The 26,813-nt window shown below is 45.1% G+C and overlaps 3 protein-coding genes across 14 annotated transcripts; 2 read left to right on the forward strand and 1 right to left on the reverse strand.

Annotated features, from left to right (window-relative positions):
• Window positions 1-1,541: 1,541 nt before the first annotated feature.
• LOC120663710 lies at window positions 1,542-7,788 on the forward strand. Its single transcript, XM_039942605.1, has 3 exons — window positions 1,542-4,338; window positions 6,417-6,727; window positions 7,099-7,788. Exons 1-3 carry the CDS (start codon window positions 1,796-1,798, stop codon window positions 7,434-7,436), a joined length of 3,192 nt encoding a protein of 1,063 aa, XP_039798539.1. The 5' UTR covers window positions 1,542-1,795; the 3' UTR covers window positions 7,437-7,788.
• Window positions 7,789-11,411: 3,623 nt separating this feature from the next.
• Window positions 11,412-13,967, forward strand: LOC120667441. The gene is made up of 3 exons (XM_039947512.1): window positions 11,412-11,715; window positions 12,237-12,463; window positions 13,185-13,967. The coding sequence occupies exons 1-3, from the start codon at window positions 11,448-11,450 to the stop codon at window positions 13,785-13,787; spliced, it is 1,098 nt and encodes a 365-aa protein (XP_039803446.1). The 5' UTR covers window positions 11,412-11,447; the 3' UTR covers window positions 13,788-13,967.
• A 9,346-nt stretch (window positions 13,968-23,313) lies between these two features.
• Window positions 23,314-26,529, reverse strand: LOC120663711 (pectin acetylesterase 5-like). Of its 12 annotated transcripts, none has more exons than XR_005670599.1 (4): window positions 25,554-26,524; window positions 25,343-25,462; window positions 24,642-24,753; window positions 23,849-24,220 (listed from the first exon to the last, which is right to left on the reverse strand). XR_005670599.1 is itself a non-coding variant. In XM_039942606.1 (4 exons), exons 1-4 carry the CDS (start codon window positions 26,151-26,153, stop codon window positions 25,344-25,346), a joined length of 330 nt encoding a protein of 109 aa, XP_039798540.1. In that variant the 5' UTR covers window positions 26,154-26,529; the 3' UTR covers window positions 23,849-25,343. The 12 variants fall into 12 exon arrangements, 1 of the variants encoding a protein (XP_039798540.1); XM_039942606.1 differs by having other exon boundaries at window positions 23,849-25,462; window positions 25,554-25,659; window positions 25,950-26,031; window positions 26,131-26,529; XR_005670593.1 differs by adding an exon at window positions 23,314-23,577 and having other exon boundaries at window positions 23,948-25,462; window positions 25,554-26,528.
• Window positions 26,530-26,813: the final 284 nt, after the last annotated feature.

Genomic DNA, 26,813 nt, shown 5'->3' on the forward strand with positions numbered 1-26,813 from the left:
AGTGGAATATAGTTATACCCATTGTGGAATATGCATGTGGGCTCTGTCCGGAAGAAATTTTGACTGCCTTGGTGTCTTTAAGATGGAATTGGCACACATTTGAAGTTTGAATTCTGGAACGTAGATGATGATACTGCACCTGCCATGGGATATTAAACTCTCTGTTTATTGGCGGCTTAAATCCATGTTTCTCCGCTGCCTGATCTCTGCTTACTGTTGATCATCGGATGGCACTACTGTTTTTTAAGATGTCAAATGTCGGTTCAATAATGATATACATTTTCTCGAACTCTCTCAGCGTGCCTTTTGGTGGTTGGATGCCTGGATATGGTGTTCTGGAGGGTTTTTGAAAACTTCCTCTTTCCTAAAAAATATAGGTGAGAATTCGCACATTAGATCCATTCCTTTTTGTCATCCTTTAATCAACCTACGGCCCATGTTTTCCCCCTGTTGCAATGCACATACTGGTTAGATCCCCCCCTGGAACTCTAAAAATGGTAAGGCATAAGTAACAATGTATATAATCTATAACTGGATGTTTTTCTAATGTATAATTGTTTAAGGTGCATTAAGCCATATATGTACTTTCAAATATATTTGTTTCACAAATTGATAATCAAATACATTTCCTCGCTTCCTTTTGTGGAAACTTTCACTACCCACACATCTTCACGTGAAAATACATGTACATTTCGTCATTTCCAGCAATTTATATGGCTGAAATCACTTGATTGTGGCTTTTACTCGAACCAAAGGATTTTGTTGCGACCAAGGTGTGTGCAAGAAAAATGTGTATATTTATGTCAATCGTTGCATGCCAAGTGAAGTAAAATGCAAAAATTATGAATCTTCAAAAAGGAAAGCATACACAAGATTTTCTCCTTTATTTTCCTTTTATTTATAGTAGAGATTTTTTGATACGTAACTTTCCTTTGCCTTTGATTAATTTCCACTCTGTTCGCTGTGCTGGTGCTGGAGCCTGCTGCTGGAGTGGTGTAAGAGAAAAACACTGCTAGCTGGCTGGTGGCTGGAGGCTGCTGCTGGAGTGTGTGAGAGGAAAACAATGTTGGCCGGTGCTGGAACAGAACAAGCGAACAAGGTGTTGTTCGTGTGGTCTTTTGGACATGGGCTCCACAGGCCCAAGTAAAACCGCGCAGGCCCACAACCATATCAGCAGAATAAAGGCCTGTTTAGATCTTTACATGTAAATGTAAAAAAGCCGTAAACGCATTAAAGTGAAACAGAATCTTGCTAATTTAAAAAACTAAATGAAGTCTATTTACAAAATTTTTTGCATGGATGGACTGTAAATCGCGAGACGAATCTAATAAGCCTACTTAATCCATAATTTGCAATAGTGATGCTACAGTAACCATCCGCTAATTATTGATTAAACATGAATTAATTAGCATCATTAGATTCGTCTCGCGATTTACAACCCAATAGACTTCATTTAATACTTCAAATGTCTTGTTTACATCTTTACAAGTTTTTGCAAAATGAACTAAACACACCCAAAATTGCCACCCACAACCAGACACGGGCCCACCGCGATCCCCATTTCCCCCGACGCCGCCGCCCAAAAGTCCCCAACGCCGCCGCCTTTCGCCTCCGATTCCATCACCATCACACGACGGCGACGATCACCGCCGCTGCCACCCCCCCGCATCTGAGATTCCGAGTATGGGGCGCTCGATCTGAATCCCCGTCTCGGTCCTCCCACCCTGTAACCTATTCCCCCGGTAGCGACCCCCTAAACTCCGGCGGTAGCCAAACCTAGCTGGCGGCCGGCGCCATGCGACGTGGCGGCGGAGGTGGAGGCAGACGAGGAGGAAGAGGAGGCCGAGGTGGAGGCGGGTACGACCGCAGGGACACGCGCCCCGGCGGCGGCGCCTCCCGCGACGACCGGGACAGGCGCCCCGACCATCGCCCCCGCCGCACCCCATCCCCGTCCCCGGACCGCCGCCCGCGCCGCACGAGGGGCGAGGGCGAAGACAGAGACGCGTCCCGCGGCGGCCGCATCGGCTATGGCAGCGGCGACCGCAGCCCGCCCCGGCGCGAGCGCACTGGATACGGCGACCGCCACGCGTCCCCTCGCCGCGGGCGTGCGGAATACGAGGACCCCCGCGACTCGCCCGGCCGAGGAACCAACAGGGAATACGGCGGCGACCGTCACTCGCCCCGCGGACGCAGGGCGTACTCGCCCCCCGTGGCTAGGGACTACAGAAGGGGGGCCTACCGCGAGGAGCGGGACCGCTACGAGCGCCCTGGCCGCGGCAATGATCATGGCTACGAGACACCGCCGGCATACATGCTGCCCGACCATCCTTCCGACCTGGGGCGGCCATCCCAACGCGCAGGGAAGAAGGAAAGCGACTACTTTGATGGCTCTGGCGACCGTGGCCTTCTCAAGGATGACTACCTTGGGGGTGGCCATGGTCCACGGAGCATTGACAAGGAGAGCGAGTTGTTTGGGGATGGTGGTGTGACGCTCAGAATTAGTGCAAATGAACTGGGAAGGACTACCACAATGTACTCGCAAGACCGCAGGTCGCCCCCGCTCCGGAAGTCACCACCACCGAGGGCTGTGTTGCCTCCACCACCTCTTTATCCCTCTGTGCCACTGGAGACAGGATTCTTGGCGGGGGAATCTGCCATGAAGGCCATTGACGGTTATGGTGCTGGAAGCACCCACCTGCTACATGAGGATTACAATTTGAAGTACCATAAGCATTCTCATGACACATACATTGAGAGGGGTAGAGATACGGAGAGACATTATTCTGGCAGTAGGGATTTAGTTGCTGAGAAAGGTGGAGGAACTGAAAGGTTTTATTCTGCTGGGAATGTGCCTGCTGGGAGGGTTAGAGAGACAGAGATGGTTTACTCTAGTAGGGGTATGCTGGAGTCTGACCTGCTGCCCTCAACACAGTTGAAGGTTATTGGGGATTCTTCCTCAGCTTTGCTTGCTAAGGACCATGCATACAGGATGCACGCTGAACCTGACTATGAGCCAGGCAATGGATACATCATGGATGGCCTTGGCAGGTCATCTCATGACTCACTAGGGCACGGGAGTGGTCATCCTCGTAGGTTATCAGGAAGTCCATTAGAGCATGGCAGTGCTCATGGTGATGAAGTGTTACTGGATATTGCAAGGCAGTCACACTCTAAGCGTGCACCAAGAGCTGCATCCATGGAGTATGATGCACATGATGAATATGCCAGAAGGGATCCAATAAATGATGCATATGCTGCACCGGAGAACTTACCTGTCAATGCCTCACAGAATTCAAGGTACATATCAGCTGCAGGATCTTTGAGAGGCATCAGGGATGAAAGATTTAACCACCATCTGAGGCTACCCCGTAGGATTGAAGAGTTTGAGAGTAGCTTTGAAGCCATGCATCAAGACACAAAGCACTTAAATCAGCATTCTTATGACGGTGATGCTTCCGTACAGTACCCAAAAGCAAGGGGTGGTAATGATCGCTACTCCCACTCCCCTGAAACTGAGCCCATTGGAATTGTGAGGCGGCCAGCTCGTCATCATGAGTCTGCTTCATTTGAGAACTTAAGTGATCAAGAAGCTTCACCTATGGTTTCTAGGAAAAGATACAGAAGCCCTGCATATCTATACCATGATGTGTATCGAGCTGTTGGTGGGTTTTCAGAATATGGGCCCTATGATGATGATATGGATGCATATGACCTATCCCCACCTAGAGTGTCAATACATGACATGGTTGATGATGATGATGATGAGGAATACGATGGAAGATATGATATGCCAACTAACCGCGATGTTTTCTCAAGGCTTGCTTTGCCACATGAAAACAATGGGGAATGGACTGATATGGATGAGGGAAACCATCCTCATTCTGACAACTTGACTTACAGGCATTCAAAACAAATACCTATGTCTCAGAGGCTATCCAGACCCAATTCCCACTCACAATTCTGGGGAACTTCTATGCATGGAAGAGGAAGAGGAAGAGGAAGAGGAGGATTGACTAAAAGTGCAAAAAAGAGACTGAAAACTGCTCCTCATCAATTCCTTGGTGGATATCCATCAGAGAAATATGAATTTATTAAGCCAAATAAATTCTCTAAGCTTTCAGAAGATGATCCTGATGTTTCTCAAGTGAAGCATGAAGATGCTCCAGAGTATGTGGATCTTCCTGTTCAGAAGGATCCACCAGAAGGTTCTGAGGAATTCAGGAAGCAGGTTCACCAAGCCTTCCTTAACTATGCGAAGATGTTAAATGAGAGCCCAGCCACTCAGAAGAAATACCGTGAGGCTACAAAAGGATCTTTGTCTTGCTGTGTCTGTCGCAGGTTTGTTTTTCTCCGCCTACACTAACACTCAACAAGCTAAACAGTTCCTCCTATAATTTCGTTAGAAGTTGCCTATTTACTGATTTGGTGACTGAAATAGAGGAATCGATTGAAAAAACGATATCTCGCGTAGTCACGTGGGAACATGCCTCCATAAGTAGATCAGCTTTTTTGACTCTATAGTTTAGGTTAACATACTTTTGTATTAATTTACTCTAGGAAACTGGGAGAGGCTCTTCTTTAGCTTTCGAGCCCCCTTTGGCTAAAGCAACCTATATGGTCTACTTAGGGCACGTTATTACGTATTGCTATCGTTAGAATGAATTGGGTTGGCAGAATTGAGTGTGCACGATGAGGTTTTTGAGGGACCCAATACCCATCGTTTGGATGTATGGATTATGGCAACTTATTGGTTCAGTTCACCTACATATCCAAAGCATGTTGGCGCTGTTTAAGGATTCAGACATTAAAACATTTGTGCCCAATGGTTTGAGCATTCCAACATAGGTCTATGATGTGAATTGACACTCTGTAAGGCAAGATTCAATGATGTTGCAGCTCTTATGGAGTAATGCATTGGAGTCTTGATGATGTATTTGGACAATATGGTTGGGAAAAGTTAAAGTACAGTTTGTTCTGTTGATGAGACAATAGTTTCAGAAAATTGTTGGCATGTTGGTGCTAGTAGTGTTTTCAGAACTTCTTGTTAATGTTTTTGGTATCAACAAGATTGCATCCTGTGAGTTCAGGGTCACACATTACCGAACTGCTGTGTCTCCATGGATAACCTGGACTGGACACATGGCAGACAACATGTGCAAATTCGGAGAACGTGGGCATGTTCAAGTTTGGAGAATACATGCACAACTTTGGCAATGTGTTTGGACTTTGAAGTAATAATCTTCATAGCTTCTTTATGGAGCCCATAAGTATGTTTACTTCTTTAGATCGTATCTAGCTTACGGGTAAATTAGATTTTCACTAGCACAATTGAAAACTATCGTCGCGTGTAAGTTTATCAGAGGCTGACACATATATAGGTCTGGACTTCGAGGCCCGTACCAGCTGCTTGGGCTGTGCAGGCTGTAAGGCATGCCTGATATGTTTCTTGCAGGAACAGTTTAAGTCAATGGTTTTCTTTAAACTTAAAGTAGGGGTTGTTATTTATATAATTATTTTCTGTCCTTTTGACCTTTCTGCTCTGGTAAGTTGATCGTGGTTTCTGCTTTTGCATTTGAAATGCATGAAATGCCATTTAGTTTTACTATAATTAAAAAAAAAACTTGACCGGTGGGGGAAGAACCGCCCCCACGGCATCGCAATTAAGAAAGGACCATATGACCCCGGCCGAGAAAACCCCCCCGAAACCTGGCCATGCCCATATGGGCCAAACCGAACTTGGGCCAGCGTATACCGTTGCCTAGGCCGGCGCACTGCACCATAGCCTGGGCCGGAAACGCACCACAGCCCAATGTTTTACAGTCGTCCGACTAATCGCGATTAGTCGGGCTTATCTTTCCCTCGGCACCGATAAGGAGCAACAACGACCAGGTAGAAATACAAGGGTTCTTTGAGTTTTTCAGCAAACACAGTACACCTTAAGAATTGATTTCTAAGTATGCCTAAATTTGATTATTCTTGCCCCAAACCAGAAGTGGCGTATTTTTTCTTTCTTTAAACTTTACATCAAATAAATCTTCAGGAGATGGCCAATTTTGTTTTTGCTTGAAGCAGCAGTAGTGTTCTTTGAGTTAGTAGGGTAGAGATTTGGTTTGGTTATGGTCTGAAGCACTTCTAGGATGTTTCTGGATTACCTAAGCATTTGTTTTGCACTATATCTTCCGACAGTTAAGATTTCTGTTACCTTTTTTTTTCCACTTGATTTTGGTTGGTAATTTTGTTGACTATACCCTTGTGAATCGTTTCATTTCTACTATTGATCATGATGCTTCCAGAAGGATTGTCAAAACATGATTTCTTTTATCTGCATAGTTAGATTGACTGAACATTTCTGTGGAATCTCTAACCTGAAGAAATTCTCTGTTTATTTTGTTTTTTGTTTACTTCCTATACAACAGTGTTGCAAGGAAGTTTCCAGATATTGATGCCTTGCTGACACATGCTTACAATACATGCAAAGAGGGGTTGAAGACAAGACACTTAGGGTTTCACAAAGCACTCTGTGTTTTGATGGGGTGGAATTGGCTTGTTGCTCCAGACACATCTAAAGCCCACCACTCGATTCCATCTGAGGAAGTGAATGCCATGAGGGGAGATCTCATGCTGTGGCCTCCAGTTGTTGTGATACACAACAGCTCAATTGTGAACAAGGCAAAGGATACTGAAGCAAAGGTTGTGTCCATGGATGAAATTGATGGTGTACTGGCAGGTTAGTTTTCACTTAGCCTCAAAAGAACCTACCTGTGCACTTGTTAACATTGTGTTTATCTGTATGGGTACCTTGTGTTTATCTGTATGGGTACCTTAGGATTGTGGGCTTGTGGCTAAATATGTGGTCATGATGTCTTCTTTAATATTTCGCTAAGATGTTATTATGAGATCGACTGATACATTGGGCTAATGTTGGCATAGTTGTTTATTCCTTTACAATTCTGGTAGTATTTTCAGAGCAAAATGAATGCTTTTGTAATCATAGAGCTTTCAGAGAGGATAATTTTTAATTGTGAAGAGCAACCTTGTGTTATTTTTGCTAGTGTTGCTTGACTTCCGTAGTTGTTTATGTTTTTCTTGTTTATCCAGATATCGGGGTACCACGTGAGAAGTTGAAGGTTAGCCATGGAAGACCTGCTAATCAGAGTGTCTTCCTGGTGAAGTTCCAGCCCACAATATCTGGGTTTCAGGAAGCCATGAGAATCCACCATCATTTCTCCAGCAGAAACCTCGGCAAGGAAGAATTCCAGCAGATGCGAGATGGCAAAGGTAAGAAGGCTGCTCTTGTTGACAACCTTGAAGAGCTGCTCTATGCGCATATTGCAGTGGTGGAAGACCTGGTTTACCTAGATGAGGAAGCAAAGAGGAGATGCAAGATCAGGAGTAAGAAGGAAGTCGAGGCCAATGCAGATGCCACGCTAAACTAGATAGATTAGGTTATTAGGTTCACTAGGATTTTACTAGGATCTGAACTGTTCAAGTGGTCCTCCATTTCGCTTAGTCCTACGGCTGCTTGTCCAAGTGGCTGTCAGGTTAAGAGTGCACGAATTCTTCTTTTGCCATTAAGTGATGGAATCCCAGTTGTATTTTGGTTTTTTGCCGCTGGGACCCTTCATGTCGCGAAAACAAACTTTGCGGGGGGTATCCTGAGGCACAACGAAAGGATTCCGGATCTTAATGGCAAAAGCAGAAGTTGCCTCGGCGAAGAATCTATATGGCATTTTATCGACTGGGTGTTTTTGTTATGTTATGCAAGTCCTTTCCTTTTTTTCGTTGATCTTTTCTTTGCCTCCTAAATTGAAGTTGCTGCGTCCATTCATTGTTGTGATAATTTTCAGCTTCATGAATAATGCCCAAGAGATATGTACTAGGTATGTTGGAAAGTTTTTTGGTGGAAGCTAGCGGTCATTCTCGCCGCGGGATTCCTCTGTGCTACAAGTCTGAAAGCATCCATGAATTCAAATTCGAAAAAAAGACGAAATGGCTGGGGGATCAGCAAGGCTCCCGGCGCTGGTGGCTGCGGCCTGCGGGCTTTTGCTATGGTCTTGTGCAGTGAGCCTTGCAAATGCAGATGCTACACTCAACTTTGCTTCCTACGGCTGTAACATTAATAGTGGCAATTTACTAGCGATGAGACCCCAAATGCATTTTGGTTGTTTGGCCACTGATGTTTGACGAAACAAAAACTACCAGGAATTGCGTTCAGTTGCAAAACAAAAAAGATTTTACCTTAGAGCATCTCCAAGAGTTTGGCATTTTTTATTCCCAAAATATGGAGTTTGCCAACTCACAAATTAGTATAGGGAGGAAAAAAGAGGTAATCTCCAACAGTTTGCTATAAATTACTTCCAAAAAAATCAGTTTTGTGGACCCACACTCTAATCCATGGCGGGTTTTTTGTCCCACTTTATTAAGTCTTCGACGCCGCCCCCACCGCTCCTCCTTTCCTTCGTTGTGCCCTAGCGCCGCCCTGCAGTCCCAGCCGGCGGTGATTCAAGAAGGCTAGATATGTGTATATGCCATGACACCTTATGATTTAAAAACCTTGTACGTCGTAATCAGCTGGTACCTACACACGCACACGCACGAGCCGGTAACTAGCTAGCATGCTTGCGGCCGGCGGTGCCGAGAACTCTTGCTGATGGCCTTGGCCACATCGTGTTCGTCCAGCACCACGTCCTTGCAGTGGATCTGCAGAAGCAAGGCAACATACATGTCGCACGACGACGACAATGCACTGCTTGGATGATCCGATCGTCACATAGGTCTTTGCGGGTGCAGAAGATCAGAACAGGAGGAAGAGGTCCTTGTGAGGGTCTTTCGGAAGGAGAAGATCGCGCGGTAAACATGCATTTGTGCAACGGAAGCCAGCGCACAAATATGCGCATTGGGGACTTCTATTTATCAAGTTGCTAAATTTTGCCAAGTCATATGCCAAACGGTTGGAGACATGTTTTTGTTGTTTTTCCAAAAAACTAAATATAGCAAATTAATTTGGCAAACTCTTGGAGATGTTTAATGGCACAACCGGAATTGCCTCGGTTAATTTTCACCTCGGTCTTTTTCAATCCTGCCGATTTGTTGAAATTGAACGGAGATCATCGAAATATCTGTAGGTTAGTTGGGAGGCTTTTGGTGCAATCATGTACTAGGCATGTACGCCTGCATACCACTGAAAAAGGAAACCATCACTGCAACTGCAAGGGGGTGTCACGTTCTGACAGTGACATTGCAGGCAGAGACAGAATGTTCAAGTGTTTTGTGCTTCAGCTGGTGATTAAGCACCAAGCGATCGTGTAAGCTTTTCCCCGATCCTACTTGACCTAGCACGATACTACTCTCGTGTGGCTGCATCCCGGAGCAACCGGCCGCTTTGCGCCTTTGCGTGAGCAGCTGAGCTCAGGTGCATACACTGTAGCGAAAGGAGGAGATGAGCAGAAAGTCCATGGCACGAGGTGGTACATGCTGGCGAGTGGCGACCATGGAGTACACTCGGTTCTGGGCTCTCGGCTTTTGCGCAGAAGGCCAGCCAGTAGCGGCCAGGCTTTGGCTGACTGACTAGTGGCCCTGTCACTGTCACGGAGAAACAGTGGCGTAGCTAGGGTTTCAGTTTATGGTGGTCCAGTGTCGTCTTTTCTGACCCTCCATGCTTGGATTTCAGTAAGTGTCACACTGTTGTCTTGAGAAAAAACTGAATGCAGAACATCGCCATAGCGAAAGAAGGCGATGAACACCAGGAGCAATGTCTTTTTTTCTTCCGAATCAATCAATTTGAATTGCTAAACAAGAGTCATGTACCTTCGGCTGGATTCCTAGGGTGGTCCATGGCCCGTCCGGACCACCCTCTAGCTACGCCCCTGCAAAAGGTTTGGCGTACTAGCTGCTCGAGATGGGCAGCTGTTGGAGATGCTATCACTACTAGAAACCCCCCAGATACGTTTTAGTAGAAACGCCGCTTCAAAGCGTCTCTAGTTGGCTCGTAAATACGTTTCATGAAACGTTTTCAAAAACATGTCGAATTGTCACGATATTAAACACGCTGGTAGTGTCAATAGTGCTGTAAACACGTTTCTTAACATGCTATTTGAAATCATCTCAAAATGACACGGAGCTAGACACATTTCTTAGCGTCTTTAACCAATATACACATTATAAAGCATACCAGACATTTGTCTATATCCATGTAAAGACATGTTTTGACATAATTAGAAAATCATGTCAAATTTATACACGTTTACAAATGTGAGTAGGATGTCGACACGTCGTAAAGTGTATCAAACAATTATCTATAGAAACGTAAAGATGTTTTTTATGCATGATTGAAAACATCTCAAAGTGATAAATCGGAAGAGGAGGACGAGAAAGATTTATAAATGATTGAAAGTGTAATTCGAAGGTCAACTATCATCGTTGATACAAGTTTGTATATGAGCCCATACTGTAAAATTATAGTACAAGTATATTAATACTATTATATGACACCTAGCTATATTAATACTATATTAATACTCTATTTAATACTTCTAATTAGTGTTGCAAACGAAAAATTTTGCCCAAATTTTTTTCTGCTAACTAAGGTTCTGTTTAGTTCCCAAAATTTTTCATGCACTATAGTAACTTCAAACGTTTGACCACTAATTATAAGTATGAAATGTGAATAACTGACAAAACTCATTCTATAACCCCGGGTGAAATCGCGAGACGAATCTAATGAACATAATTATGCAATAATTAGACAATGTTGTGCTATAGCAAACAATCTCTAATGATAGATTAATTAGACTTAATAGATTCGTCTCGCGATTTTTCATCCATCCATGTAATTAGTTTTATAATTAATCTATGTTTAATACTTCTGATTAGTGTTACAAATTTTACCAAAAAAAATGCTAACTAAACGGGCCCTAAGCGGGCCTTAACATGGGCTAACCCATGTCATCCAGGCCCTTTTACTGTCAGGCAGCCCGCGGTTCCTCACCTACCTAATCATCACCCAGCCGGCCGTCCTACCCAGCCGTCCCAACACAACACCAATCCCAGATCTACGCCGTGTTTAGTTCCAAAAATCAAAATTTCAAAAAAAAAAATTCGGCACATGCATGGAGACTTAAATCTAGACAAAATAAAAAACGCATTGCGACTGCAGTCTGTAAATCGCGAGACGAATCTAATGAACCTAATTATGCTGTAATTAGATGCTAAATTGCTACAGTAAAAATCTCTAATGACGGATTAATTAGGCTCATTAGATTCGTCTCGCGATTTACAGACGAGTTCTGTAATTATTTTTATGATTAGTCTATGTTTAGTACTTCAAATATAAAAAAATATATTTTCAAAAACTCCACGAGAGGCAACTAAACACGGCCCTAGAAAAGTAGAGGCACCTTCTCGGCGGCGGAGGAGCAAAACCCTAACCTTCTCGGCGGCGGAGGAAGATGGATGACGTGGATCTGGAGGCGAAGGCGGGTGGGAACGACCACGGCCACAAGAGGTCTGATCCAGATCCGGAGAAGGCAGTGGGTCAAGTGTTCCAGGGCGGCGATGCTAAGAGGCTTCGTGAGCGCCACAACGGCGACATACTCAGCGCCATGGAGACGGACGAAGACGAGGAGGAGATGGGGCCAGAGCGTATCTTTGAGATTTACCGCAAGGATTGGCTCATGATGTGGGGCAGAAACGGTGCCAGATCCTTCGAGGCCGAGAGTACGTATTCATCTGTAGGAGATTTCTCCAGACTTTCCTCGATCGTTTAATCTTATTATTGTTTGCCGCTTGCTTCAAAACTGGCCAGCCGATTAGGACCCACTGAAACCGTAATTTCGTACCCGTACCGTTTGATTTTTCACTAGACTCTCGTGGCCGGCCAAGCCTAGGTTTGCCAGCAACGGAGACCTTCTAACACCAGTCGTCGTAATCCTGCTGTATCCGCATGGAAGGTTTTGGTGGTTGAGATCAATGATAGGAGGCCTGGCTGGCTAGCCAGACATCCATTGTAGATCCTGTTGCTTACAAAACCCACTGATTTTCATTTAAAAGAATCAAATGTAATGCTACATGTTTGTTAACAAACCCCATTTGATCTGAAACCCATATTGGCTCGGAGGAGATCAATGTGATTTCCCTATACATATGTCATGCCATATCCCATATATTTAGCTTTGCTAATATGATGATGTCATGTGGTACATGGCCGGACTAACAAATGACCCCCTTGTTTTTGTCAGCCGAGTTCCCTCCCATGCGCTACACAGACATACCGGTACTGCCATTAAATGCTAGATTTGGTGATACTATGGAGGTCTTCTTCATCAAGGTGACTCAGATCAGCAGCGACTTCCAATGGCCACTAGATGTCCACGGCTATGTTGCTGTTCGTGATTCCTTAGACAATAAACGTAACTACCTCTTCCGTCGAGGCAGAGATAATTGCCAGACCCTCACCTCTCCTCAGGCATGTGCAAGCATGATGCATCTTTTAACTTTGGACCTTTCCAATCTCCCATTTCATCTGCTATAGCAGCATCTCAATGCATGTATATGGTACAAGTCTTGTTTGTTTTTCTCTAGCTGTTGCTTGGTAGTACTTGGAATATCTGCTGATTTTTTAGGGCGTTAACCTCAAAGCTAGCATTCAGGTGAAATGTTTATACAGGTGATACTGGGAATTAGGATCAGAACCTTTCCACCAGGGATACTTTATGCATGTTTCTGCAGGCTCTAAAAAAAATTAAAGATGTCATTGCAAGTCAGTAAAACTATGTTATGTTTTAAAAATTGTTATAGAAGTAGTATATCAATTTTAGTTTTGATAGTATTTATAGTGGTTGGTTGGCCAGCCCTTACATGCAAGATTTCAGTAGGTTTTGTAAATTTAGTATATCTGTTTCCTCATCCGTAATTTAGTATTTTTATAGAATGCTATTAAATGGTTTTGTATTTGCATCACTGGTGAAATAAATTTTACTCATGATGCATCCGCGATGTCTCTTTGCCATTCTTATTGGTAAAACATTTATAAAAATAATCATCTGAAGTTTAACGAGTAACTGTATGTATATGTATATGCATGTGCATATGCATTTGATTTTTATCGCTGATGCACCTTCATTGATTTGTGTTCCTAAAGGCGGTTGAAACTTGCTGGCCTTTAATTTGTGCATCACTGCATGCAGGATTCCCTTTTGGAACTTACCGGTCCTAGCCGCGCCATCCTGCTGTGGGATGAGCCTGTTTTTGAGATTGACCTGAAAGTGAAGGACAAAGGGAGTTCATCATCTGAAGATGACAAGATTTTATGCTTGGATTTCTTTGGGTACAACAACATTTGTTACAGAGGCACTCTCAGTTACATCAGAACTAAAGTGGTTTCAAGCAAGCATAGCACATTGGAGGTCAGGTTTGCTCATCTCAAATGCTCCGTCGAGGCGACCATCACAGCTCGCATCAGCAAGGGATCAGGCAACTTCAGTGCGCGCCTCACTGCCTGCAACTCGAGCATTGGTGAGGATGTGGTGCTGCTGGACACCCGAGGCCAGGAGGTGTCTGTCGGCAAGGATGGGGAGGTTACATTGCAGCGCCGTGTTGTTGTTGTGGAGGAGAAGGCTCAACTGATCCTTGGCATCAAGGCTGAACAGCTAGGTGACACTGCTGACAGCAGCACTAAGCTTGAGAAGAAGTTTGGTTTTTATGCCAAGTCTGCACTGAGAAATGAAGGCTATTTTCACATTGGATCCTCAAGCCTGCATATGCTGGTCGCATGGTCACTTCTTCCTTAAATTACTTTGGAATTGGTACTGTTTCATCATACCAACATGACTTATCTAGTGATGACCTGGTAAACGGGTGTGTTGCTTCCTTTTTATATATATATATATACACACACACATGTAATGTTTGAGTGTTTGAGATGATGAACGTTTCGAGAGAAAGAAGTACTTCACCCGCTCTGTTGGGCTTCGTCAAGCCGCCATGTTCAACATGGGCTTCTTCCACTTATTTCGTGGCCATCTTATTTACCCTTTTTCACCACTTCCATTCATGTTCGGTTTTTGTTCCTACCGGCACTGGAATTGATCGGACTGCCCGTGTCGGGAAAACGATTTTATAGGAGTCACTACACACATGATGAAAATAAAAAAAAAACTTCGGTCATCCAATCACTGGAAACCTGGGGCGTCAAGCTCTTATCTTGAAAAAGTTTCTTGTCTCCCCTATACATTATACCATTTCCTTATGTACCATATATATGGGGGCGAGTGTTTTTGTGGTATTTTACGGAAGTCTCTTTGCACAACCAATTTCCTCAAAAGTGAAAACTTTTACATACAAGTAAAATCCAAAATGGAGAAATGCATCCATGCATGAATACGATCGAATTAGACATACATGCATAGAGAATCTACTTTGAATAGCCCTGCAAATAGATTGGAAACCAAACTATACCTACACCAATCCATTCTCATTAGAGAAATTAATATTACCTACACCACTCGAAACCACTACCGCCACAAATCAATCCAATCCAAACATTTCAGCTCATATGTAACAAACTATTAGTCAAACTATGGTTACAACCTAATGAAAACTTGTTTCCCAAAAAGAATTCATAGTGTAGATTTTGCCACACCGTTTTGCACAGAGTAGCTGTCAGTTATACTGAGCCATCTCCAACAAATTTCAGTTAATTTCGATAAAATTTTATAGTATGAACGCGAGGTTTTATTTTTATGGTCCGGCTCTTGACGTGGGACCCACGTGTAATTCTAACCACACTGCTTTGCACAGAGTAGCTCCTAGTCATACTGAGTCATCTATAACAAATTTCAGTTAATTTCGATAAAATTTTATAATGTGAAAGTGAGGTTTTATTTTTATGGTCCGGCTCTTGACGTGTGGGACCCACGTATAATTCTAGCCACACTGCTTTACACAAAATAGCTGCTAGTCATACTGAGCCATCTCCAACAAATTTCAGGCAATTTCGATAAATTTTATAATGTGAACACGAGTTTTTATTTCTAAGGTCCGACTCTTACGGGACCGACATTCATATATAGTCATACTATTTTGCATAAAGAATCTATTTCAGCCCACACCAATCCACTCTAATCCATATTTCTATAGAACCCGCTCCACCCCACCCCATTGGCTAATACAACCCATTTGAATCCATCCAAACACAATTCATATTAAAACCCAATCCATTAAACCCATTTCAATCAAAACCATTAGCAGGGCTAACTTTGAACACGAAAAATGTAAAAAAATATTGTTAAACACGGGCGTTAGAAGTTTAAATCCATCAGCCACGAAGCATGGGCTTATGACATGTGGGCCCTCCTGTCATTAAACATTCTGCAATGTCAAAACATATCCACTATGGATCTTGATCTGTTCATCATAATTCGAGGACTGCTATGCTTTAGACATAATGTTGATCCGGCAACTGTATAAGGAAATATTCACATTTGAAGCTTGCTAATCAAACCACTAAAGCATTTAAGCGAAACCATTCTCGGACTGCCACATCATCCGAAAGGTGCGGCCCACTTCAGATGTCACCAGAGTGATGGATGGACGGTAGCCATCCGATGGAGAAAGGAGGGAGGAGATGTGCACACTGGTGGGAACACAATTCGGACAAAACCCCACCGGCCCTGCCTTGCTGCCTCCCACTTGCCGAGTTCGCGTCGTCCACACGCTGCTATTCTCCGCCCCACCTCTCCCTCTCCGCCACCGCCACCGCCGCCGCAAGAGTCGCCACCTGTACCCGCTCCGGTTGATCGCGATGGCCCAACCAGCAGATCCCTTCGCGGTGCGCTCCCACTCTCCCCCGCCCCTCCAGTCCACTCGTTATTTTATTCAACCAAATCTGGACTGCTGGCTTGCTCGCATCAATTTTATGCCGCTTGTCTCCCCCTTCTTTTTTTTACTCGAAATTCCGGTGGCTTGTCGGCTTGTTCTAGGCGGAATAGGGCCTGTCGCTTGTGCGCGCATGTGGTTTCTATATTTTTTGTATGAATAATTTGCAATTGTATGTCACGCTGGACGGCGTCGACGGTGCGGCAACGGCGTGATCGTCTACAGTTAGCGTAGCGTGTGTGTTTGCCACCTGCGCGTGGTGTGTGTGAGGGCCCGCTGGTCAGTTGGGTTCGGCTAATATAAGCCGCAACCGTGTAAGGAGAAGACATGTTGAAATTGAACTCGAAACAGAACAGCGAACGGGACAGGGGATTCTTTCCTCCTCCCCCAAGTTGTCCTCTGAAACTGATCTCCCTCTGATCTAGCTCACGTCGCCGATTCGCCGGCGGCCACGGGTGTGACAGGTGGTATCAGAGACGGTGTTCCTCGGCGGTTGGGTATCCGGCTTCATCGTGAGTTCCTGTTCCTCGCTGGTGTTCCGCCATCCGGTTGTTCTGCTGTTTCCCGGCTTCGTCTTCTTCTCCGATCCCTGCTCGTGTCTCTCCGGTGAGTTCTTCTCCCCTAGTCCGGATCGACGCTCTTGACTCGCGCCGTCGTTGGTCACTCCGATCGCGACGTCCCCGCCCCGCCCACCGCGTTCAGTCGACGGCGGCCACCGCATAGCGCCGGTTAGCCATCCCGGCGCCGTCGCCCAGATACGGTTCGATTCGCGCCGCTTAGGTTGTAGAAAGGGGAGTGGTGTGGTCCTCTATCGCACCCCTATTTCTCGTCTCGGATCCACTCGTTCCGGTTCATCACAGTGCCGCCAAAACCATCCGTGCAGTCGGCGTTCATCCTTGACGCCCTGGCCGAGCACAGTCGTCGAGGATGAGCACTGGGAGCAGATCCACGCAAGTTTGGATCTCTTATTTGCTAGAGTCAGTTCTATTGGTTCGTCTCAGTAGGAATTGCGCGATCAGATGGCTCATACATCTGCGACCGTGGATCGCTATGCTCAGGAGCAACAGATGCTGGCCAAGCAAGTGGACGCCACAGGTCAGGCCGTTGCCCGCTTGACACTCGACATAATGTCTGACAGTGATTTGAATGATCAATCTTTGATTTCTGGGCCCGGGGTGCATCATCGTTCTTCCAGACCTCCTCCTGCTGGTGAACCTTCTCGCCACCGTGTTCCACCGCGTGCTCCTCGCCCTCATCGCGACGCTGCCCCGCTATCCAGGTCTGTTATTCCCAAACTTCAATTTCCCATGTTCACTGGTGAGAACTCGAAGATTTGGCGTGATAAGTGTGTCGATTACTTTCATATTTCCAATATTGAGGAGTCCATGTGGGTTACTGCTGCTGCCTTACATTTCGATAAGAATCCAGCCAAATGGCTTCAAGTGTACAAGAAAACCAACCCTGATCCAACTTGGGAGCAGTTTGCTGATGCTGTTGAGAGTCAATTTGGTCAATATGAGTATAGAGAGGCCATGGATAGTCTTCTGGATCTAAAGCAACGAGGGTCTGTGGAGGATTATGCAGCACAGTTTTAGGAGCTGTATTATCAGATCAATATGCATCATAGTGGTTATGACCCTGTCTTTTTCATCTCCCACTTCATCAATGGCCTGAAACAGGATATTCGGTTGGCCGTTCAGACTCAAGTTCCACCCACTTTACATCGGGCAATCATGTTAGCCAAGCTCCAGGAACGTGTGATGGACAAAGGGAAGGATAAATTTCAGAAGTCACAGCTGTCTCAAAAGCCCCAACAGTCTACATCCAAGCAAGCTTCTCAGACCAGTCCTCTGTGGAAAGAACATCAGAAGCGTGACTACTGCAAGGCTAATGGCCTCTGTTATTGGTGTAGTGACAAGTATGACCCTGCCCATACCGCCATTTGTCCCAAACGCCCTAAGGCTTAAGTCAATGCTCTCTCTCTCTCTCAACTCTCTGGATGTGGAATTGTCTGAACATATTTTGGCCCAGTTAGATTTGGAGGATGTTTTGTCTCAGGATTTCTGCCAGTTATCCTTGAATGCCTTGTCTGGGACTGATCAAGGTCAGGCCATGAAAATTTCAGCTCTGGTGGATAACAAAGTCATGCTTGTGTTGATTGACAGTGGCAGCTCTCATAGTTTTATCAGCTCAGCTTTTCTTCAGACTGTGGGCATCACTCCACTGCCTGTCTCTGCTTAGTCTGTACACTTGGCTAGTGGTGATACACTTATTTCTGATAAAGTGGTTCCTGATTTAGAATGGTGGTCTAATGGTCACACCATGGTCACTGACATGAAGGTCTTGGATATGGAGACCTATGATGCTATTCTCGGCTATGACTGGTTGTGTTCTCACAGTCCCATGTCCTGCCATTGGGACCAGAAAATACTGAAGTTTGAAGACAAAGGAAAACTGATCACTCTTATTGGACTCCAAGCCAAACCACCTCAGTTGACTCCAGTCTCCTTGAAGACTATTAACAAATGGGTAAAGGGCAATGCTATTTGGGCTATGGCATTAGTGGATGCACCCACTCATGATCCCCCTCCACCACATTCTGCTAAAGTTCAGTCAGTGCTTCAGCAGTACAAGGATGTCTTCTCTGATCCAAAAACCTTGCCACCTCAAAGGTGCCATGACCATCACATCCCTCTGTTACTTGGTACAACTCCTGTGAATTCCAGACCTTATAGGTATTCTCCTCTTCACAAAAATGAAATTGAAAGACAGGTGAAAGAATTGTTGGAGGCAGGCCTGATTACCCATAGTACCAGTCCCTTTGTTTCTCCAGTCCTCTTAGTCCAAAAGAAAGATGGATCCTGGAGGTTTTGTGTTGACTACAGAAAGTTAAATTCTATCACTGTGAAGAATAGGTTTCCCATGCCTGTAATTGAGGAGATTTTAGAGGAACTAGCTGGTGCCACATATTTTACAAAACTGGATATGAGGTCAGGGTATCACCAAGTAAGAATGCATGTACAGGATGAGCACAAAACGGCCTTTAAAACACATCATGTGCATTTTTAGTTCCGGGTGATGCCATTTGGACTCACAAATGCTCCTGCCACTTTTCAGTGTCTGATGAATGACATTTTGGGACCTTTTCTACGCAAGTTTGTGTTAGTGTTCCTAGATGATATTCTCATCTATAGCCCTATCCTGGAACTGCATTTGAGTCACATTCAGCAAGTCCTTCTGAAACTCAGAGACCATCATATTTCTCTCAAGGCCAGTAAATGTTCTTTTGCTCAGGAAAAATTGGAATATTTGGGCCACATTATTTCAGCAGAGGGTGTTGCTATTGATGCCACTAAGACTCAGGCCATGTTGCAGTGGCCCACTCCACAATCTTTCACTGAGTTAAGAGCTTTCCTCGGCCTCACTGGATACTACAGAAGATTTGTCAAGAATTATGGGATTCTAGCTCACCCACTCACTCAGTTGCTGAAAAAGCAAATGTTTCACTGGTCTCCAACTGCCCAGCAAGCATTTGACCATCTTAAACAAGCTATGAGCACTACACCAGTATTGGCTTTACCCAAATTTTCCCAACCATTCACTATGGAGACAGATGCTTGTGATACTGGCATAGGGGCTGTTTATCACGGAATGGACAACCTATTGCTTTCCTTAGTAAGGCTCTGGGTCAAACCCACAGAACATTATCTATATATGAGAAGGAGTTCCTTACATTGATTATGGCTGTCGAGAGATGGCGACCCTATTTACAGATTCAGGAATTTCTCATCAAGACTGACCACAAAAGTCTCTCCTATCTGACAGAACAGAACCTTCACTCTGAGATGCAAAGAAAGGCTATGACAAGATTAATGGGGCTCAAATTCAAGATTATCTACAGACAAGGGAAAGAAAACACTGTGGCTGATTCTCTATCCAGGGTGGGACATTTGATGGCCCTGCAAGCAGTGGCTTCCATCCAGCCTACTTAGATTCAGGAAGTGTTGAATTCCTATGCTACTGATCCCAAAGCCCAAGAACTTCTTACCAGATTGGCTGTGCACTCCCCTGATGAGCATGGTTTTTCCCTACAGCAGCACATCATCAGACATAATGGCAAAGTGTGGCTGGGTGATAATTCTGCATTGTAGACCTGGATCATAGATGCTTTCCATTCCACACCTATAGGGGGACATTCAGGCACCAATGCTACCTATCACAGGATTAAGAATTTGTTCACATGGAAGGGTCTCAAACAAGATGTGGACAGTTTTGTGAAACAATGTTCCATTTGTCAACAGGCCAAACATGTCAACACTTTGCCTGCTGGTCTCCTTGCCCCATTACCAATTCCAAAGGGTGCTTGGCAGCAGATTTCCATGGATTTTGTGGAGGGTCTTCCTGTGTCTCACACTTTTAATGCCATATTAGTTGTGGTCGACAGGTTCACCAAATATGCCCATTTTATTCCTTTGAAGCACCCTTTCACTGCTGCTCAAATTGCTAAAGTGGTACTGGATAATATTGTGAAACTCCATGGTTTACCAACAGCAATTGTCACTGATCGCGACAAAATTTTCGTCAGTGCCTTCTGGAAGGAATTGTTCAAGCTTTATGGTATTCAATTGCAACTCAGTACAACCTATCATCCACAGACCGACGGCCAAACCGAGCGGGTGAATCAATGCCTTGAAATGTATCTGCGTTGTGCAGTCTATGATTCTCCCAAAACGTGGCATTCCTGGCTTGCCCTTGCTGAACTCTGGTACAATTCCTCCTTTCACTCGGCATTACAGTGTTCTCCTTTCATGGCTCTGTATGGATATGAACCCAAAATTGGAGCTCTTCCTTCACCCCCGGATCAGGCAAGTTCTTCAGTGGCTGAGTTCGCCACTGCACGCCAGCTCCATCTTGACTCTCTAAAACTCCATCTTGCTGCTGCTCAAAATCGGATGAAAGCTCAGGCCGACAAGAAACGAGTTGACCGTCAGTTTCAGGTTGGAGAGCAGGTTCTTCTTAAATTGTAACCATATGCTCAGTCTTCTGTGGTGAATCGTCCTTTCCCTAAACTGGTATTCAAGTACTTTGGCCCATATACGGTGCTCGAGAGGATTGGTCCCGCGGCTTATCATCTGAACTTGCCAGCCGGCAGCCTGGTGCACCCGGTCTTTCACATTTCCCAGCTGAAGCCATTTACTCCAAACTACTCGCCGGTATACTCTGCATTACCTCTCTTGTCTGATTTAAGTGCTGTTGATCTGGTTCCAGAGGCTATCCTCGACCGTCGCTTGGTCAAGAAAGGCAATCGCGCCATCGCTCAGATACTCGTGAAATGGAGTGGTCTGCCACAGTCGTCGGCTACTTGGGAGGACTTCAACGTGCTGCGCACACGTTTTCCTACGAGTCTTGCTTGCGGGCAAGCAAGTTCTCCAGCGGGGGGAGATGTCACGCTGGACGGCGTCGACGGTGCGGCAATGGCATGATCGTCTACAGTTAGCGTAGCGTGTGTGTTTGCCACCTGCGCGTGGTGTGTGTGAGGGCCCGCTGGCCAGTTGGGTTCGGCTAATATAAGCCGCAACCGTGTAAGGAGAAGACATGTTGAAATTGAACTCGAAGCAGAACAGCGAACGGACAGGGGATTATTTCCTCCTCCCCAAGTTGTTCTCCGAAACTGATCTCCCTCTGATCTAGCTCACGTCGCCGATTCGCCGGCGGCCACGGGTATGACATTGTAGGAGAACCCTCTCGTTTCCCAAAAAAAAGGAAAAGAAAAGAAAGACGCTCTTTCCCAAGCGTGTGGCCGTCTCTGCTCTGAGCTGGTCCATTTAGTTCGCAAAATTTTTTAAATCTGGGTACTGTAGCACTTTCGTTGTTACTTAATAATTAATGTTAGTAATTAATGTCTAATTATGAACTAATTAGGTTTAAAAGATATTGTCTCCTCATTTATAGTTAAACTATTTAATTAGTTATTTTTTCAACTGTATTTAATGCTCCATGTATATGTCCGAAGATTCGATGTGATGTGCACTGTACGAAAATTTTGGGAACTAAATTAGGCCTTAGATGCGCTGACTTCGTGGATGAGTTTTTCTCTCATCATATATACTCTAGAGGGGGTGTTTAGTTGCCAAAAAAATTTCTACAGTACCCATCACATCGAATCTTCGGACATATGCATGAAGCATTAAATACACTTGAAAAAATAACTAATTACACAGTTTAACTGATTAGAACGAGATGAATTTTTTAAGCCTAATTAATCCATGATTGGGCATTAATTACCAAATAACAATGAAATGTGCTACAGTACCCAAACCCAAACTTTTTCACCAACTAAGGGCGTGTTTAGTTCGTGTTTTTTTGAATTTGGCTACTGTAGCAATTTCATTTGTATTTGGCAATTAGTGTCCAATCATGAGTTAATTAGGCTCAAAAGATTCATCTCATCATTTACAGCTAAACTGTGTAATTGGTTATTTTTTAACTACATTTAATGCTCCCATGCATGTGTCCAAAAATTCGATGTGACGGGGAATTTTGAAAATTTTTGGGAACTAAACATGGCCTAAACACTCTCAGAGTTTTGAGTTTGATGCTGTTCTCTGTGCTTTGTGGAGGTGGAAATTCTTAGGAATAGTAGTTGCAACAATGTCAAGTTAGTGTATATGGTTTACTTGCTGGTGGGCTCCCCAATTATGTGCTGCTTCGTTAAGGTTTCAGTAGAGCTGAGCAGTGTTGACTTTGGTTGAAAATCGATTTGCAGTTGTCATTAACGCTTTGATCATTCTATGTGTTATAGTGGGTTCCTTCAGTGGACATCAACGCCGAGGATCCGTCCCTAGAGGATTATCGGCACGCGCTGGAATGGATGGCGCAGCGGGATTTGGGCCGTGCGCAAACGCTTTCGCGGCATTCCACTCACTTCTGCGACCGCTGGGTGGCGCCGCATCAACTTCCTATTCACAAACATGCCAACAGTATCCATTCTCATCGATGAAGCTGACTCATACCTGGTGGCCATCCGGAGGGGGGATGGGACGTGGCTCAAGTTTACCGACCGCTATGTTCCAGCACAAGACAATGCGGTTGGGAGTATTGGCCTGGAATCATCTTATACTGAGCTGGCACGTGGCTTCGACAGGTACTACATCCGATCCATATATGTTTTTCCTTCACGTTTTACATTAGGTACTAAATTAAAAGATAGTACACACTCATGGCTCCTTCCATCTGTACAATGTTGTTATTCTTTCTTTTGAGTCTAGGGAAAGAATATTATCACTCAACACTAAATGCTTTGGAGGTTGTATTCACAGGGAGCTGTTGGTTTTCGGCACTCCAACTGTGACAATTCTGTACCACGTGCTTCGCCAATTCAATCCAAATCTTGGATTAATGAACCCAAATATGAAAAGGCAAAGGAAGACACTCGTACAGTTGGCAGTCCTATTCTGTGAAGCCGTTCGCTTTAGTCAAATGCGTGCAAGGCTTCAAGAGATCATGGAGGACGGCCAGAGCGTCCAATTGCCTGAGCACATGTGGCAATGGATTCAGAAATGGTCAACAGCATCATCGTTTGCTCTCTTCAGCAAGAGGAGAGAGGATGCAGGTGTTATGGATGATGACCCTTTGGAGTTGGAAGCTGTGGAGTCACTCGGAATTAGCAGTAGAAGTGATTTGGTTGAGTTTCTTGGACTTATCCTGCACACAGCGCATGTTCGTCGTGAGTAAGCTATACTGCAACACCTTATCGGAAAGAAAGCTGTAGTACAAGATGGAGGATATGGTTTGACCTCATTTTGCACGTAATATGTTGAGGAGAGTGTAAGTTTAGTGATAAAAATTTTAGAAGTTTGCAACTGATTATGTTTAAGTACGACTTTTCTCGATGAAGTTTGCAAAATTAATCATTCTGCGGACCAAAGCGAAGAATCATGCTGATCAGTAGTGAACTCTGAAATGACTGAACAGATGCGCACACAAATATCAGCGAAAGGTGCATTTAAATTATAGTACAAATCGTCACTGGGGGCAGCTTAGGAGCTGTAGGAGAGTTGGAGGGCATACTTACTTAGTAGCCAGTATATTTAGGAATGGAAATGCCATAATACATAGGTACATTAAGCAGAGGGTGAAATTCCTTCATGATAACACAGTTGGAATGCTGACAGAGAAATGCACGACCAGTAGATGCATTCAGTGATTTGGGAAAATGGCAGCATTCTTGCTTTGGTGTCACCCTGATAGTCGTTGGCATGGCCAGCAGCTGAATTGCTTCATAGGTAAGTGGGGATGATGTCATTCCTGCAAGTGAAACATCTGTGTTGCAAGCAAGGGAGGATACCTGAAATATAACAGAATCTAGTTTTAAGTGTCCTGCAAGGGCCGCACCATCCTTCCAAAGTAAGCATGTATTCTGCTAGGCTTTTAATTGAAGTAGTTTTAGATAAATGAGTGTACATAGATAAATCTTTTGCAGTTGTGCTCGAACAGATAAATCTCCTTTGCTTATCCTTTTGGGGAGCACATGCCCGGTAAATAGAATTCTCATGAATAGAAACTGAACATGAAGTCAGAAAAAAATGTTAATTTAGATCTACTAAGGTTAATGGAATACTCAAAACCGATACTGGGAAAAAAATGTAAAGGCGGGATAAGGATTTCAACATATGTCATTTATCGCAGTAAAGAAGACCATATGATGAATCTAGACTTAAATGTTGATAAAAAGATATGTAATGCAAATTGGCTTAAATGACATTTACTTTTGCAACACAATATTTTGACGGAGGTTAATCTAGCTTTGCGCTTTGGCAAGGAATTCCAGCACATCGGTACTTGATCATAGTGCTTTGCAAACTACAAATCAGTTGCTTCCTGCGAGAGGAAAATTGAAGCTGTTTAGAGTATTTTCCTTTTGCCTTTCTGTTTAATTGTAAGTTAGACAATAAGCAACATCAGTCATACTGAATGACGTTTAAATCCATCTGAAAGGCTGCTAAGCCCAACCAGAACAATGCTGATACATATATGGAAGAAATCAGGCATATATGTTTTCTTTGGTGGTTGCTGCCTTGATGGTTGCAGTGTCACTGCCGGAGGCCTGCTCCCGGATGACAGTCTGAGCAGATATCGACCCTTAGAATGTTTTGCTTTCTGCGTTGCTCAAACAATTCATCGAGGCATGTACTCCATCTCAATTGTGGAAGCAGCCATGTATATGATAAGATAGGAACAACAGAGTTCATAAAAAAAACAATTTGATCTGCACACACCTGTACCACTCCAGAAAAAAAGAGGCCTAATCAAGCACGTTTTTTGTTCATGGAAATGAAAAACAATTTCCATGCTGCGATGCAGCCAGCATTGTAACGCCATAAATAGGTAGTGGAATCAGGAACTAATAGATTTACACATGCTTAATAGACGTACATCATATCCAAAGATCAATTGGCTAGTTAATTACCTTACTGCAATGAGTTATCGAACCATGCCTGACAGTGGATGAAGCATGAATCGATGAACCAGCTGCAGCTCTTGTTGACCCCTACAGCCTTGAGGCCATCCACCATCGCCTTCCTAAATCCTACGAACAAACGGACAGATCGAACTATACTGAGGAACAGATGCATTGGAATGGGAAAAAACAAAAGAGAACAGAAAGATTGCATGCCAACCATTGAGCACTTGTATCTGTGAGGAGTTGCAGCTGCGGATGTCAGCTCTGCGGCGGCGCCATGACTCATCAGGAGAGGAACTATCCGGCACAACAACATTCTGTACCTGCACACAGATCAAACCTCATGGATAGCGGTCAGGGTCTTTATCTTAGCTCTTTTCCACCTTTGAAGTAGGAACTGAAAATGAAGCTGAAATGGAAGTGCTGTGCCTGCCAAGAGTCGTAGGCAGAGTTCAAGATAAACGTGGGCGTCCTTATGCTCTTGATAACCTCCGCAGGAAAGAAACACTGCATGGCTTTTGAGCAACGCCACTACTGAATGAATCTATTCTATAAAATCTATGAAGAGTCAAGAATGTGCATCAAACGAACATGCTGCTGGAAAATCACTTGCATGGTATAGGATAGGAGGTAGAGCTAGCTGCAGTAGACGGGTATGAATCCGTCTGGAGCTCTCCAAGCGCAGGGAACCAAACCTGGAATGACAAACCATCAGGGAATCCGAGTAAGAGGTAAGCATTAGCGGATCAATGCAAAATGGGGACGACCCCTCGCGGCCTCACTCCCTGCTCTACCAGCACCGGCTCCCCCATCCCATCCACCTCCTCCTCCTGCTGGTGCTCGGCCCTGACCTGACCGCGACGGGAGGGCGCTGCGCTACCGAGACAGCTCCTCCAGCTCCCCGGTATTGTCGGCACGGCTCGGGTCAACGCGTGTCGTGTGCTCCGCGAAGGGCGGATGAGAGGGAGGGCTCCCCCGTGGCGATGCCGGCGCTGCTGGGTGCCTAGGTAGCTCGCCGCAGCGGCGATGGAGGGGATGAAGCGCGGCGCGGGGGGAGGCGGCGGGCCGGTGGCGCTGTGGCTGCTGGTCGGCGTTTCGCTGAGTGGTGGTGCAGCGGGCCTCAATGCGGGCAGGGTGCTGCTCATGTCCTTCAAGGCCGCGGTCACCGGGGACCCGCTGGGGCCGGGTGGGGCTACGACGCCGCGGGGCCCTGCGTCTGGAACAGCGTCGTCTGCAAGCAGGGGCGAAGCCACATTCATTTAACATGGTGCACAGGCACAGGGTCCAAATCAAATTACAGTATTGTTTATTAAAGCTTTGCTTGGAAATTTTGAGTCCAATGTAGAAATGATGAAGTCGGGCACCAGGGTCTTCTCTGATCTAGCTTCGCCCCTGTCTGCAAGGGCTACACGCAGCCCGACGCCGCGTCGGCCGCGGAGAACATGACCTCGGCCTCCGCCACCGACGGCGGCGGCTG

This window comes from Panicum virgatum, chromosome 3N (assembly GCF_016808335.1).
Source record: "Panicum virgatum strain AP13 chromosome 3N, P.virgatum_v5, whole genome shotgun sequence".
Classification (NCBI taxonomy): Eukaryota; Viridiplantae; Streptophyta; class Magnoliopsida; order Poales; family Poaceae; genus Panicum; species Panicum virgatum.

Bases quoted from the DNA above. Each gene is read 5' to 3' on its own strand.
- LOC120663710 (XM_039942605.1), top strand. From the start codon at position 1,796: ATGCGACGTGGCGGCGGAGGTGGAGGCAGACGAGGAGGAAGAGGAGGC. The intron at 4,339-6,416 runs GTTTGTTTTTCT...CCTATACAACAG, and splicing joins TCTTGCTGTGTCTGTCGCAG to TGTTGCAAGGAAGTTTCCAG. The intron at 6,728-7,098 runs GTTAGTTTTCAC...TTGTTTATCCAG, and splicing joins AATTGATGGTGTACTGGCAG to ATATCGGGGTACCACGTGAG.
- LOC120667441 (XM_039947512.1), top strand. From the start codon at position 11,448: ATGGATGACGTGGATCTGGAGGCGAAGGCGGGTGGGAACGACCACGGC. The intron at 11,716-12,236 runs GTACGTATTCAT...TGTTTTTGTCAG, and splicing joins CAGATCCTTCGAGGCCGAGA to CCGAGTTCCCTCCCATGCGC. The intron at 12,464-13,184 runs GCATGTGCAAGC...CACTGCATGCAG, and splicing joins AGACCCTCACCTCTCCTCAG to GATTCCCTTTTGGAACTTAC.
- LOC120663711 (XM_039942606.1), bottom strand. From the start codon at position 26,153: ATGGGATGGGGGAGCCGGTGCTG. The intron at 25,660-25,949 runs GCAAGTGATTTT...ATCTGTGTGCAG, and splicing joins TACCTCCTATCCTATACCAT to GTACAGAATGTTGTTGTGCC. The intron at 25,463-25,553 runs GTTGGCATGCAA...GTTTGTTCGTAG, and splicing joins ACAGATACAAGTGCTCAATG to GATTTAGGAAGGCGATGGTG.